The following is a 16,253-nucleotide window of genomic DNA, read 5'->3' on the forward strand; positions in this document are numbered from 1 at the left end:
CTTCCAAGACATAGGAGATTTTCCAAGAAACACGAGCCAACCTGTAAGAGAACGACGAGTAAGTGGACATGCTGCCCAATCTAAATCACACCACCCCTGTAGAGTTAAATCACAATCTGCACTCAAAAGGATGCCTTGACCTGGTGTCCCTTTTAAATATCGAACGACCCTCAAGGCCGTTTCCCAATGATCAGTTCTGGGTTCCTGCATGAACTGAGACAAAATATGAACAGAATATGCCAAATCTGGACAAGTAACTGCAAGATATATCAATCGACCAACAAGCCTGCGATACGATTCTGGATCTTCAAGTAAATCACCACTGGCTAAGCCAAGCTTATGATTTTGCTCTATGGGAAATCCGCTTGGCTTAGCTCCTAACACTCCTGCCTCAGAAATAATATCCAGAGTATATTTTCTTTGACACAAGAACAGACCTGCAGAACTTCTAGCAACCTCTATTCCCAGAAAATATTTCAAAGGACCCAAGTCCTTCATTTTGAAACAATCACTAAGATAAGACTTGAAAGTACACAAAGCAGCGGAATCATTCCCAGAAATAACAATATCATCAACATAGACCAAGACATTAATCTGTATACCTGTCTTAGTGTATGTAAATAAAGAGTAATCCGAATAAGATTGAAGAAAGCCATACTCTTTCAAAGTTGTGACTAACTTTGCAAACCAATATCTGGGAGCTGTTTCAAGCCATACAAAGACTTTCTCAATCTGCAAACCATATTAGGATCGGGACAATCAAATCCGGGAGGCAACTTCATGTAGACTTTTTCATCAAGATCACCGTGCAAGAAGGCATTGTGGTCATCCATTTGGTGAAGTTCCCAATTCTTAGATGCTGCAATTGCTAAAAATATACGAACAGTAGTCATTTTAGCAACTGGAGCGAATGTTTCAGTACAATCAATACCTGCCTGCTGATGATTTCCAAGTACAACCAATCGGGATTTCGGTCTTTCAATCTCACCGTTGGACAAGAACTTTGTCCTGTAAACCCACTGACTGCCAAGAGCTTTCTTACCAGGTGGAAGCAACTCCAAGGTCCAAGTGCCATTGTTTTCAAGTGCCCGTATTTCTTCCTTCATTGACTGTCTCCAACCCTCATATCTCATAGCCTCCTTAAATGATTTAGGATCATTGTTACCAACTATAGCTGCAACAAACTTACGGTAATTTACAGAAAAATTATCACAATGTATATAATGTGCAAGAGGATACGGAGTACCTGAAGGATGATCAAAAACTGAAGCCGGGTGAGATGGACTACTAGCAAAAATAGTGTGAGTGACATGGTCACGAAGCTTAACTGACGGATACTTAGTACGGAAACCTCGACCCATATTTTCAGTGGACTGTGGTAGGTCGGCAAGGGCCTCAATAGGCTGCTGTGCATTGCTGCATGAATCAAGCTGCGTGGCCATTTGCGTGGGCTGAAGCTGCTGAGCAAACGGCGCCGGGTGGTCAGAGAGCTGAGCGGCAGTGCTGGTGGGAATCGCAGCTCCCAATGGCTGACTGCTGGGAATGAGCTGCTGCGAATTCCTATGATTCCCATGCTCACGACTCGTTCCTTCCCCCCTTTGATCACAACTATGCAACTCCACACCACAATCTTCATCACACACACCCAAGTCCGCAAAATCTTCATGAATTTCACCCACAGAATCCGCATTGAACTCAATATTAACATTATCGAGAGAGCTAAACGGAAACACATCTTCTATAAATTTGACATCTCTAGAAACAAAAAATTCTTTTGCATCCAAATCATATACTCTCAACCTTTTTGCCCGAATGGATACCCCACAAACACACATTTTCTACTTTTACTAGCAAACTTGTCCCCTTTTGTTTTCTCATTATGAGCAAAGCAAAGACATCCAAAGGTGCGGATAGCGTCAAAATTGGGTAATTTATTAAAGAGAATTTCAAAGGGTGTTTTATTGTGTAGAATAGGAGTTGGAGTGCGGTTTATTAAATGGGCTGCTGCAAGGACACACTCTCCCCAAAAATAAATAGGCAAGTTGGCTTGAAAACGCAACGCTCTCCCCACACTCAAAATGTGTTTATGTTTCCTTTCTACCCTCCCATTTTGTTGAGGTGTACCCACACAAGAAGATTGGAAAATAACACCAATTGCTTGGAAAAAATCAAATAAGCAATTGAATTCAGTACCATTATCACTTTGTACGATTTTAATACTTTGACCAAATTGTCTATCAACCATTGCCACAAAAGTCATAAACATAGAAAAAACTTATGTTTTATTAACCATCAAATAAATCCATACAGCCCTTGAAAAATCATCAACAATTGTCAAAAAATAACGAGCACCACACGAGAACTCATGTCTATAAGGACCCCACAAATCACAATGAACTTTCTCAAATATTCTAGAACAATTGTTATTACTCAAAGGAAATTTGTCTCTGTGTTGCTTAGCACGAAAACATACTTCGCATCCTTTATTCAAACTATTCTTAGACCTACTAACAGGAGGTGGTAACTTAACTACTCTCTCAGAAGGATGTCTCATTCGCCTATGCCACAAGTTCACATCAGATGTAACTTCAACTGCAGACACAACCTCTGGTTTGCTGAAGTAGTATAGTCCATCCCGCCTAACTCCTGTTCCAATCAGAGCCTTCATTTGGTCCTGTATCAAACACACATCAGAATTAAATGTGACAATTGATTGCAAATTATCATTAAGTTGCGACACCGAAAGTAAATTACAGCTTAAGTTAGGAACATAAAGAACATGATTTAGAGTGATCATATCTGACAAATAAACTGATCCCTCCATTGATGCAATAACAGTGTCTCCATTTGGTAAACCAACAGGGCAATATAATTGTTTAATATCAATCAACCAAGATTTTTTTCCAGTTACATGATGAGTTGCTCCTGTATCAATGATCCAAGAAGTATTATCAAACTTACCACTCAGGCGATTTTCCAGTATATTAGAATTACCAAAAAATCCCACGATTGCTTTCCATTGTTCTTCTGAAAAAACTTGACCATGTGAAGGCGAAGGAGTAGTGGTCTTGGATGAATTAAATGGCGGAAGAGCTGAAGAGGAGCTGCTGCCAGCTGCGGCATTTGCACGCGCCACCCCAAGGCCCTGACTGGTCGTGGTGGGTCTGCTTCCTCGATCTCCCGGAGTATAACCTGCAGGATACCCATTAAGCTCATAACAGCGACTAACGTTGTGTCCTCGCTTCTTGCAATGAGTACATACGTGCAGAGCATAACAATCAGCAACAAGATGGCCTGGCTTCTTGCAATGGCTGCACATAGGCCTATCCGAGACCTGCTTAGCAATGGAACCACGGCCTCTACCTGCTGCCGCACGAACAGCGAATCCTACAGCAGATGAGGGTTCGGTTTGAACACGAGCAAGGCCACGAACAAGCTCCTCTTGAGACACTTGTTGGTAGGCTTTGTTCAATGATGGCAAAGGATCTTAAGCAAGTATATTAGATCTAATTTGCGCATAATACTCCGAATACAAGCCAAGCAAAAATTGTTGCAACATATCATCTTCACGTCGTTTTTCATGTTGCTTGCCCACATTACAAGTACATTTACCACAATTACAATTAATTAAAGGTTGTAAATTTGCAAATTCATCCCACAAAACCTTTAATTTTCCATAATAAAATGCAATAGACATGGTTTTAGTTTGCTCACATTTATTAATTACATCAATTATGCCTAATTACAAGATATTTACCCAAAGATTATATTCCAATCAAATATTCCCAATATTTCCAAAATATATTTACCAAATATTCTTGTAATAAATATATACCAACTATTGCCCATGATGTTTAAAATTTTTCATATACATATTCATCTAATAAACTAATACCCATCAAATTCATATCAATAATTGCCGCAACTATTTTCAAAATTCATATCTAATAAACTGAAGCTTGCGGTTGCGGTACATAACTGATAGTTTTACTCGCCGCTAATAAAAATCTCACCATATTGAAATCAAATTTTCCAAATCGAAGTAACAACATTTATATGTACGTTACAAGTGAAGTAACTATTTTCACATCATATGAACAAGGTAAAGAAAATAAGTTACAAGTGAAAATAAACAGAAACCATTTATTATATATATATATATGTACAGTTCTGAACTTCCGATCACAAAACGTGGGCGTTAAGTATGGTTAGCACTTAGCAGGCTAGATTCAGCCGGACAGCCTCTGTTAACATTCACGTCGTTGTAAGAGGGGTGGGTTACCTTGAACAGGAACTTCCTTTTCATTCTATGTACAACGAAAGAAATAAGCACAAACCAAGGTGACATACAACGGCTTCATCCTTGGGCGTAAATGTCATGTGAAAAACCGAAAAAGTTCCTTGTACTACAGCATCCTGGCTTTTATCCAGTTCCTAGTCATAAGAGCTCAAAAACTCAACTATACAAGGATATACTTCATCCACAGCCTGTATAAGAAAAAAATATGCATTTTTAATGAGCCAAAAATGAACATTGATAATTCAACGCCCCAAAACCACCTCCTATCCTACAATAGTCGCAAGTATAATAAAAATAGCGTACTATTGTATCTAGATTCTAGAGTAACATGATTCGCCTTTTTAATTCACATTTCATGAGGAGATTAGTAAATCATAAGACAAGATTGCATCAACAACATTCTATGATCCCAATGTCATTATGTGACTCTTATTTAGGCGGGTTAGGGGGGAACATACGTATAAGTGATAACAATGAAGTTGTTTACGATTAACGCTTCGTAGCAAACATCGTCTACAACTTCACACAGACATGATTCAATGATCCATTAAGTGGCTTTCTATGATATCAACTCAGTAAATTACTAACGTAATTAAAGCAACAAATATCATACTAACCAATCTTCCTCCAACTAAATCATAGTGTGCATAATGTGGACCTCCAGGTTGTCCAAAAACTTTATACTTCACCAAGTGATCAGGAATAAGTTTGGCAGTTTCTGATCCACGAGAAGAGTCAAAGACCCAAAATTAGAACTCTTAATAATTAACTATTACTAACAATATTATGTTTTACTAAATACGTCAGTTCAAATTTTTTTTGATGATGAAAAAGTTATTAATAAATGAAGAGCAACATACAACGATGTGAATAAGGCATCCAATAAAGGAACAAACACTAAGGTAGCCTTACCTTACAAACAAATCTAAACTAAAAGGTCTTCCTAAATTATATCTTTTGGGATCAAATCTTTCAGTACATTTCAGTCCAATCTTTTGGGATTAAGGCTTTAGCATTGTTGTTTTAAATCAAAAAATATTAAGGTCAATCCCCACAAAAAAGGAACTATTTCAATTTCTTACTTGACAAAGTACCCTACATTGTAGTAGTGGAAAGTTGGTTAACGCCAGTGTAGCCTCAAAGGCACACTATAATTTTAAATAATAGTAATAACAAAGTTTTAGGAATTAGGATTTACAGTCAGAATCAACTCTATTTCATCAACAGTGCAAAAGTACAATTTAAATAACTGTCAGCTTTCACGGTGATTATTGATGGTTTTATGGTTGTGTCGGCCAATATATTCATGGTTTAATGGGTGATAATTTTCACTAATATTTGATCTCAAAAGTAAAATCAGCAAAGGGAAAACAGCATAACTATCTGCACATAATCTTTGTAGAAAAACAATTAGTTATTGGAAAACAATGTGTACACACCATAAACAGCTTCAGGAGGGCAAATTAGATCATGGTCTCCTGCGAGAGCTAACACTGGAGTACTAATTTTGTGCAAATGATTCTTGTAGAAAAAGGTACAACTCCTATCACGTAATCCACCCTCTCGGAAAGCTGTTGTTAGCTGCAATAGAAGTTTAGCTGGTATAGCACCTGGAAGTAAAATTAATGAGAAAGAAGCAATTCAATAATAGAAAACAAATTGCACAGAAAATATATTTAAGGGAATTTCAGTCCTAGAATTTACAGTTCAAGGAATTCAGAATAGCATATGCTAGTAGTAGGCAGTTTGAACATCACTATAACTGGCTTCAAATTTAATAAGCTGCTTCAGTCTACTAAAGACCTGGAAAAACACCATATACTCATTTGTCCCACTCAATTTGCCCATTTTCCATTTTAGTACGTTCCAATAAATTTGTCACATTCCACCACTTTTATTTAGTATATTATGTCTTATTTCTAAATAATCCCACTACTTTAACCCATTATGCCCAACTCCTTAGGCAAAATGGTTGAGACGGAGTACATGGGATCTCCAAGAAACAATTGAAGAATTTGGTGCCACTAAAACCAAATCAAAACAGTAATGGGAACCATCAAACTTAAGTAAAGTATATAAAAGAGATCATAATTTTACACTAGACACAAACACAAATCACTATAATAACTTCTATTCTCCGGAACGATAAAATTTTGTCAAGCCACTACATTCCCAAGAGATTCCGTGTTGTGATCCAACGTGTCTAAAGTCTAAGATTCTCACCCACGTCAAAAGCTCTACTAGAATACAAAAATCAACATGAACAGAGAGAAACATTGTTGCTTACAGAAACTATTCAGAACAAGCTTCTTTAACAACTCTGGATCCATCATGTCCTCCGCTGATATCAAATTATTCAGCCAAGATAAAACATACGGAGGACTTGATGAGAGTGGGTAAGCAGCTGATAGCATGGCTCCTAGTGGAACAACAGGAACTTTTAGGACTTGTGCAGGATTCGCCTGATATACAAGTTGATAAGGTCATATCAATAACAAAAATGCTTGATTACAAAAGACGAAAGAACTATAAAAGTAACTAGCTAAACACTTACAAAAGGCAGGAGCATCTTCAGTGATGATTTGGAAGTGGTGTAGTCAAGTGAAGATGCCAAGGTTACAATAGCTGCTAATCCAGGGTCTCTACCTTCATATCCTGATTAAAACAATAGAGTAGACACACAGATGATCTGAGCTATCTTCCACACAACACAAAATATATACAATAAACTTGTAAACCTATGCCAACATGTTTCAGTAGAACTAAAAAGAAGTACAAAACAACCATATGATTTACAAGCCACCAGAAGTTATTTCTTCAAAAGTTCACTACAAAGTTCAATTTTCTAAACAAAAACAATAAAAATTTCAGATGAAATTGGGCACACATCAACGCTACAGCCCTGCACTTATGCAGGCCAACAATCAGCAAGGAGAAAAACCTAATTGCTATTTTACTAATTACTAGTGAAATTCCACATCATAACAATGTTGGACCCAATAATAAGAGGACGGGACCTATGAATGTTTCACATGATTCCTTGTCAATACAAATATTCCTTTTGAAAAGAAAATAATGAAAAACATACGTTCAAGATTCCCACATTCTCACTGAAACAGACAAAGTGATCACACAGGCCATATCGCGTAGTTCAAGCGACACATACTGAAAAATTGATGCATTAGCACCACCACCAAGCTCAAATACACAAGTCTCAGAATTCCTCCCAGATTGATTGGAGGATTTAAAGGTTCAAAGGAAACCTGAGGTAAATTTTGAGTTCATGTGACAGCTTTCAACTCTTCACAATTTACATGCATGAGTGAAAAGGGTGAAACAAAAAAAAAAAAAAAAAGGAAAGTGCAGCCTGAGGCCAGAAAAAGCACAGTTCAACCAGGCTTCAAAGGAACGGTTGTATGTTCTGCAGGGCAGTAATAGTTTGTACAGTACAGCACATCATTGAAATTACAGCAAGCATGACTAATATTAATAGAATACATATAGTGGTTGATTTTGCGTACAGGAATCTTCCCAGACTTGGCCCTTTAAAAACATAAGATACAAGAAAACAAGTTGCTTAGTCGATAAAAGGCTAGGAAAAATTACCATCAACACAACCTTTTAACTTTTTCCCTACAATAATACTAACTTTTGATTGATCATGACTAATACGAACTAAGGAGTGTTACCCTCTAGCATCCAAATTTACCTAAATCACACAAAGTAGTTAGAAAAATGGCGGCAAAAGATGCAAATGGACAAATATATACTTAATAGTCGTCACTCATTGTTACTTCTCTTTTGAGTCTCCCAATAAGTTCCTCTCTCTTCCTAGAGAAAGCCTTCCAAGATTTCACTAATGTCTTCCTCAATCCCCTTTCTCATTCACTATCATTAACTTTGATACCACAATTTCCTCCAGGGTGAAAACTCTAACCCTCAAAATAATGTTTTTAAAATCAAAGAAAAACAAATTCAAAAATCTCAAACAGTCAACTTAAGAAGTTCAAAAAAGAATTCTTCAAATTATGTGAATTACATCACGCAATTTGGGATCTTCTGTTTTCACTCAACCCTTGCTCATGTAAAGCAAAAAATTCTCGAAGTAATTCTGAATGAAATCTTATACAACCTAAACTATTTACATCAAGGACCAAGACAAAATCCTAGATCATTATTAAGCCAATTACACTACATAACCATAAAATTTGAAACTAATTGCCAAAAATCATCCCACAACTACTTCCCTAAAATCTTTCCATAGTGTCCTAAAATTAAATATGTGCTCACCCATAAGATCACCCAAGCACCTTAAGAAAACAAACTAATTTGATAATAAGGAAATAAAGACATGAACAAGTTCTCCAAAAGACGCTCGAATTGGACAACATGTGTAGTCAAGGCTACTATAAAGATTTCGAATGTTTTTTACGTATTTGGATCATGGAAAGAATTTGTAGGATCCATAAATTCACTTAAAAAAATTGATTTAGAATTACAATCTTTGGACAAATAGTCACTTGATATGGAACTTAATTTTCCACCACTTTGCGCTTGTTCTCCTACATGTGGACCCTTTTCTTTTCCTTTGAAAGCTAACACAAATCACCCAAAGAAAAAAAGGCATTTTTCATTTTTGAGAATTTAGTACAAAACTAAATAAAAGTTTAAAAGCTCCGAACACATCGGAATTCATGAAAGAACTATAACGACAATGTATTTTACTCTTAGAGAGGGCCAAAGATGAAAACAAATAAAGACATGAAATATAAAAGCAAATACTTCATTATCAGGTAGCAGGACAATATAACAGGTTACAGAAAAATGCTGCTTACCGCATCTGGATAGCATCCCATACAGCAATATGCCCCCCATTGAGTGTCCAATAGCAAGCAATTTATTGTCCTTAGACTTGCTTTCAGTCATTATATATTCCATCTGTATTCATTATAAAAGTGAAAGATCATATTATTAGGGAGCATGAGATTTTGTAGAGCATATATATTTGGCAAAATTATCACAACTGAAAACATTTTAGTTCACTGGAAAAAAAAGATTATCATCACTTTGATAACATGAAAGATGAAGAAGAAAGATCAGATATAAAACAAAACTAGGACCCTAAAAAAAATTAGAAAATGTTTTGAGCCATACAGTAAGATGAAATGTCACCTCACCACAGCTGGAATATCTTCCTCCAAGTAATGATCAATATCCCAATCATACTTCATCATCAAGTCAAGCTGTTTATGGAAGTCTTCTATTGTAGTGAAAAAACGGGACTGCAAATCAAAGAACTGGGGTGATACCGAGCGCTGCCCTTCTTCAAAGACGTTCACTAGCCTCTGGCTTAGATCTGTTAATGGACTAGCTGCAGAAGAGCTATCATTAGTTTCTAACAAACTCAAAAATTTTCCCTTAATCTCATTGAAGCAATCAAGTAGTTGAGAATCTTCCAAGAGCTTCTGAAGCTGATCAAATAATTTGGTAGATATAATTCTTGATTCACTTTCACCGAGAAATCCAGAGAGCCTCTGAGACAAACTCATAAAAGTTTCGGTCGATTTAGTAACAAGTTCTGATTCATTCCACACTGTTGGAACAGTAACTGGAGCTCCATTAATAGCAGGGACATCAGCATCAACTAATGCCCCATCCTCAACATCTGAAGACTTCCCTGAGTGAACGACATCATTTTTTGCCTTTTCAGCGGCAGACTCCATCCTACTAGATATATCATGAGCTGACTGCTCAATATCTTTTGAGTGTGTAGAGTGCATGCTCAATCCGGTCCCCCTAACTTCAAGAATCCATGTATCAAATCCTTGACCAGACATGTAACGAGCAAATGAAGACTGCATCAAACCAGAGATATCACAAAACAGCCCCCAGAAATTTTTTAAGATCAACAAAGTCAGGATGCCATGTTATCCATTTGCAACAAGTAAATCAACGCCAACAATAAAAACAATGTCAAATCCTTATTCTGAACAATTTCAACCTAGTGTTTGCCTCCTCTTCCTTATCTTAATATTGACCCATCTTTGGTTTCATACACTAATACAATGCCATCAATGAACAATTGTACCAGGGAACTTTTGTAATTATTATCTCATCTAAAACCGATGCAAACAAAAATTGGCTCAAAATAAAACCTTAAGGTTCTTGTGAATGGAAAATCTTCAGTCACTCCTCCACATGTCCTAATATTAGTATGTACTTCATTATACAAATTTTAGACTGCACTGATATATTTACGTGGAATCCCTTTTTTTCAGAAACTGCTATGCACACTCTTTAAAATACTTTGTCTCGAACCATCTAACTCCTACAAAATTTTCTTGAGTGCTTCTTAACACATTAAAAAATCAAATCAAATCAAATCTTTTTATATTAAGTGGGATTGAGATATGCAGTGCTAAAGATTTGTTGGATAAAAAGCGCAGAATTCCCACAGAAACAACACCATCCCTAAGAAAAACTCATAAAAGACTACTAGCCTTTCACCATCAAAAAAAAAAAAAAAATATATATATATATATATATATATATATATATATATATATATATATATATATAAAATTTGTTAGTATCTTTATCCGTATATATTCATGTATCAACTTGATTATTTCCTACTAACTTTGCGCATTAGGTCGGAAGCATAATGTTAAGTTCAAACTAATCATCCATATACTTTGTCGCTTCATTAGGTACACAATAGTCTGTACTTGAAAATTATCCCCAAAAGAGACTAAATAAAACAAACTTATCCATCAAGGCAAGATACAAGCATCATTCATAGTAAGGAACAAAAGCGGAAATAAAAAACAGATTATTGCTCCAAAATAATGTGGCAACAATGACAAAGACTCCTTACTACCCTAAAATGCTGCAAATCAATTACAATTATCTATAAATAATAGGTTAAATTCATTACCCATACCATTAAAAGCCCTAGGTTAGGCCATTTAAGTATTTCATAGAGAATTGGATCTTGTCTCCATGGAGACAGTACCGCATTTCCCAGGTAAGATTGTGCATTAAATCCTCACCTAGCCCTCCTCTCATTCAGCGTACCCTATGTTCCAAAAAAATAAATATAATCCAGATGTAGGCAAATATCACATGGGGGTTCCGCTCTCGTCCAAACGTCTTTCTGCAGTTGAGTGTGAACGTCTTGCTGCGAAAATGACTTCTAAGGTCAGATCTTGGCAAGCTAGGAATCTCTCTTATGCGGCTAGACTTCAACTTGTTTCTTCTGTTTTGATGAATATTACAAACTTTTGGTGCCAAATCTTTGTGTTGCCTAAGAAGGTGTTAAAGCAGGTGAATGCAATCTGTCGAGCATACCTCTGGCATGGGAAAGCTAACTCTGATGTTCCTGGAAATATGAATTGGGCTAGGGTTTATACTCCAAAGAAGGTGAGTGGTTTGGGTATTCGCAATCTAGAAGTTTGGAATTTGGCTGCTGTGGGTAAACTTGTGTGGCATATATCTTCTATGAGTGACTCCATGTGGGTCAGATGGGTGCATGGTGTTTACACAAAGGGTGGAAATTGGAGGGACTTTAATGCTCCAATAACTTCAAGTTGGGCTTTTAAGAAAATATGCAAGATTAAAGATAGGCTTGATCAATGGGTGCATAATGAATCTAATTCCATTAAAGAAGTTTATCATGGACTCTTAGGGGCTGGGCAACTAGTTGATTGGGCGAGTTTTGTATGAAATAGAAGTTCTATTCCTAAAGCTAGATTTATATTATGGCTAGCTGTGAATGAGAGATTGAAGTCTAGGGATAAGTTGTTTGCATTAGGGCTTATCTCAACTGACGTTTGTCCATTATGTGGTTTGATATCAGAATTAATACTCGTCTCTTCTTTGCTTGTATCTATAGCCTTCAATGTCTTCGAGACATTTTGACATGGTTGGGTATTAGGATGTTTAGTGATTCCTTGCAGATTTTGCATCTCGGAAGTGGAAGCGTGGTACAGCTAAAAGAAAGATTGCTACTATTGCACTATGCAGTCTTACGTATGAGGTCTGGAGTGCTCGGAATGATTCTATTTGGAATTTCAAAGTTCCTATGGTAAATAGGGTAACTTGCCAGGTGAAACTTGCAGTCAAGAGTAGAGTTTTGCATATTCCAATCAAAGGTGTCAATACACAACACCCTTGGATTAGGAATCTCTTGATTATGAGTAACTAGTTTTTTTCTGTATAGTTAATCACTTTTGTCATTCTTTGGAGTTCTGACTCCCCTCCCCTTATGCACATGAAGAGTGAAAGATGGGAAACCCTTCTTAGAAGGTGTGCCTACCTTTCATGCTGATGCAAATTAGGGAAACGGTTCTCTTGTTAGTGGTATTCTTAGTACTGTTTTGTTCTGGATTTTAATGAAATTTTTTTCTTTCTCCGAAAATATCACATGGTCAATTTAAAACCCTAAAATTCCAACACTTTGAAGAACTTGTCAATCGAACCCAGATGTAAGAATCAATTTGAGTACCTGAGGCGAAAGATCATAACCAATAGCATTGGTGCCAACACCTGACAACAACAGAAGCGGATGATTCCTAGTAGGAGCCTGTAAATCCATCAAAAACCATCAAAATTAAAACCCACCAATCATCAGACCAAAAATTGAATGAATTAAATTCTTTTTTTAAAAAAAACCTTAGGATTGGGATGATAACGCCAGAGAGCGAGACGCCAATCAGAGTCAGACACATGGACATAATGAAGCTCATCAGCGGTGCAAATTGAGGGTTTGTTGACGACCTTCTGAACGGCATCGTTTGAGAATGCTTTGACCATTAAGAGTAACGGAACATGGTGACGGTAATTTAAGGGAGACGACGAGATATGGCGGAAAATTGAGGAAAATTGCTGAGAAAAACGAAGCATGTCTGATTGAAATTGAGTTGTTGAAATCGCCATTTTTTAGGGTATTGGTATATATTCACATGAATCAATCTGATAACCACCGATGAAGCGATGCAGATGCTAAATGCTAATGTTGATGTGGTGGAGACAGGAGAGACACACTAAACCGCTTTGTGAAGAGCTCCATGCAGATTGTTGTAAAATTTTAGTTTTTTGTACTGTTGGACTAAGAATATAGTACTCCCTCGTCTTCGTTTTACTTTGTCTCATTGACTTTTCAACGCTAATTTATCAATTATTTTCATTACTTGATTTGTTCCGAATTTATAAGTTACAACATAGTCATCTGAAATCTTGTTTGATTCATCTCATTGTAAATTTTAATAATATTAACTTTTTATAATTTTTATTTAAGATTGAAAACGTACATAGAGAAATGTGTCAAAATCAAATAGGACAAGTAAAGAGCATAGAAGGAAGTAGAGTCACAAATTGATAAGAAGATATTTATTTGTGGGGGTAATTAAGTTTTATTTTGATAGTAGTGGTTTTACACCGGTGATTAGTTTTAAGTCCTTTCATATTTATTGGTAGTATAATATTTGACGTGTTGTCGAAATTTTTTCATATTTATTAGTATTATAATATTTGACGTGTTGTTAAAATTTATTCTTAAAAGCGTTCTCAAATATATGTTATTTGCTAATAATATTGCATCGCAGAGGATATTAATAAAGAAGTCAATGTCAGGCTAGAAAATTAGAGAACAACTTTAGAAGGAAAGTCGCTTTTAAATATTGATACTTATGATGCAAATTTTAGTGGGAAAGACTAAAGAACAAGTGATATGACCTTACATGACAAAGGAAAAAGATGTTGCGCAAACAATCAATTTTATATATTTAAGATCAATAATTTAGGGTAATAGTGGAGACCGAAGAATATGTAATATACCAAATTTAAGAGGAGTGACTTCGATGGAGAACAGACACTAGGGTATTGTGTGATAGGATCATTGGAGATTCCTCATTTCCTGATTATATTTAATGGTAAATTTTACCAAATTGCAATCGTACTTGTCTTGTTGTTGGGATAGAATATTGGCTAGCTATAGAAGTGATCAATTTAAAATTATAAGTGATTATTTTAAGGTATAAGTGATAGACAGTAAGTGTGTATTAAATCGGTCAATAAAAACTTTGTTATTGTGAAATTATTTAAAAATTTGTGTTTGACTAAAGCTTAGGTCCTTTGGATGAGATTGCCACGTTGACCTTCATGTGAAGATTAAGATTCACTATTATTTTTATCTTCCAAAATTCTTGGTGAAGTATAATAATAGTGCTCTCTCCAAAATTAGTTGATATATTACGTGTATATTTTTATATATTCTGAGGATTTTGGATAATATTAATTACGAGTTTTTAGTCAAATTAGTTGCTCTAGCTTGGATAATGAGAATTGAGATCTGTGCTAAACAGCAAGATTATATAACTTATAAGCTTCTATTTGTTGACTTAACCATATTGAATTTACTCCTTGGCTTTTTTCACATGTATAATTTTTTTGAAAATTAAAAAAACAGAAAAAGTAATAAAAAATACTTCTATGTTTTACCAAAAGTGTATGAGAAATGTTTGGTTGAGATATAAGATAACTTAAATATGTAGGTAGGAACTAAAGAAAAATGTAAGTAAATTAAAAAAAATATGACTAAAAATAAAAATGTACAAAACTTTATATAACAAATCAAATAACAATAATAAAATAACAACTGAGCTAGGAAAATACTTTCTTGCAACACCTAGTCACTTATTAATATTGGCCATTATTAATTATTAATTAATACTTTCTCCATTCCAAAATACTTGCAACATTTGCTTTGTTATGCAGTTTAACGAATTAATTTAATTCTTAATATCTCTAATTACGTATAACAAAAAATTATAAAAATTTGATATTAATAATCTTTACAACAAGACGAATCAAACAAGATCTCATTTGACTATGTTTTAACTTATATATTAAAAATTAATTACAAATTAAGAGTTGTGAATGAATAGCGTATATATATCATATCCTAATGTTGCAACTAAAATGGAACGGAGAAAGTAAGAAAATAGTAAAAACCATTAAATTACTTAGATATAGAGAATGTTTGACAAACGAATGATAACTAATAGTTGATTGTTGATTATAGTGGTTGATTTGACCAGTTGATTTTATTAAATGATTTGACCAGCTGATTTTCAAAGCGCTGTGATAAACAATTTGTTCAAAAACAACTTAATCATAGCAATAAGTTATTTTAGTCAGCTAATTAATTTACCAAACATTCGCATTGAATGACTTAACTACCCAACCCTCTATTCGTATCAAATCAAAATATGTTAAAATTGTCTAATAAATTATTTTGCGTTTTTACCAAACTCTAATAATCAAAAGAGAGAGAAAACAAAAAATAGTAAAAATAAATACTCCATTAAAGAAAATAACAAACACATAATCTAAAATAAAAATACTATAACATTATAAAGATGAACAAAATAAAAAACGAGCAAAATCATCGAGACAAACAGAGTAATAATACTTTTAATTTTTATTTCATGACATTCCAATCGTAAATCAGATAAGTTTGATAGACAAATTGGGAGTTGGTCAAATAGTAATTAAGATTACAAAGAAGCTAAGTATAATAAATTCCTACCGGCTCCGGCCACATGAATGAATAAAGTAAAGCTGAAGCATGCATAATATTCGATTTAGCCACCGCAACCAGCACCGCAAGCGGTGGCGCAACCAGCACCGTGATCCCCGTTACTGACGCTATCTTTCTCATCCGACGCTCCATCCACACAAGAAAATATGATGCTAAATATGACTGATATTGTTATCAAACCCAACCACCACCACTTCACTTCATACCCATTTTTCTCACTTCCTTCCATTAATTTTTTCATTTTCTTTTTTTTTGATTTGATTTTTCTCGTAGGCTCGGGAAAGGAGAAGGCTGGTGAGATTCAATTGCAGGATCTCTTCTAAAAAAACGATACTTATTTCAACTGAAATA

General features: G+C 35.2%; 1 protein-coding gene across 2 annotated transcripts; it reads right to left on the reverse strand.

Moving 5' to 3' along the window:
* Positions 1-3,372: 3,372 nt before the first annotated feature.
* On the reverse strand, positions 3,373-13,410 carry LOC130821092 (uncharacterized). Of its 2 annotated transcripts, XM_057686725.1 has the most exons (9): positions 12,974-13,409; positions 12,807-12,884; positions 9,478-10,155; positions 9,136-9,238; positions 6,855-6,955; positions 6,588-6,762; positions 5,740-5,910; positions 4,918-5,018; positions 3,384-4,488 (listed from the first exon to the last, which is right to left on the reverse strand). In XM_057686725.1, the coding sequence occupies exons 1-9, from the start codon at positions 13,235-13,237 to the stop codon at positions 4,435-4,437; spliced, it is 1,725 nt and encodes a 574-aa protein (XP_057542708.1). In that variant the 5' UTR covers positions 13,238-13,409; the 3' UTR covers positions 3,384-4,434. The 2 variants fall into 2 exon arrangements, with proteins under 2 accessions (XP_057542709.1, XP_057542708.1); XM_057686726.1 differs by lacking the exon at positions 4,918-5,018 and having other exon boundaries at positions 3,373-4,488; positions 12,974-13,410.
* Between the last annotated feature and the right edge of the window lie 2,843 nt (positions 13,411-16,253).

This window comes from Amaranthus tricolor, chromosome 8 (assembly GCF_026212465.1).
Source record: "Amaranthus tricolor cultivar Red isolate AtriRed21 chromosome 8, ASM2621246v1, whole genome shotgun sequence".
NCBI classification, from domain to species: Eukaryota; Viridiplantae; Streptophyta; class Magnoliopsida; order Caryophyllales; family Amaranthaceae; genus Amaranthus; species Amaranthus tricolor.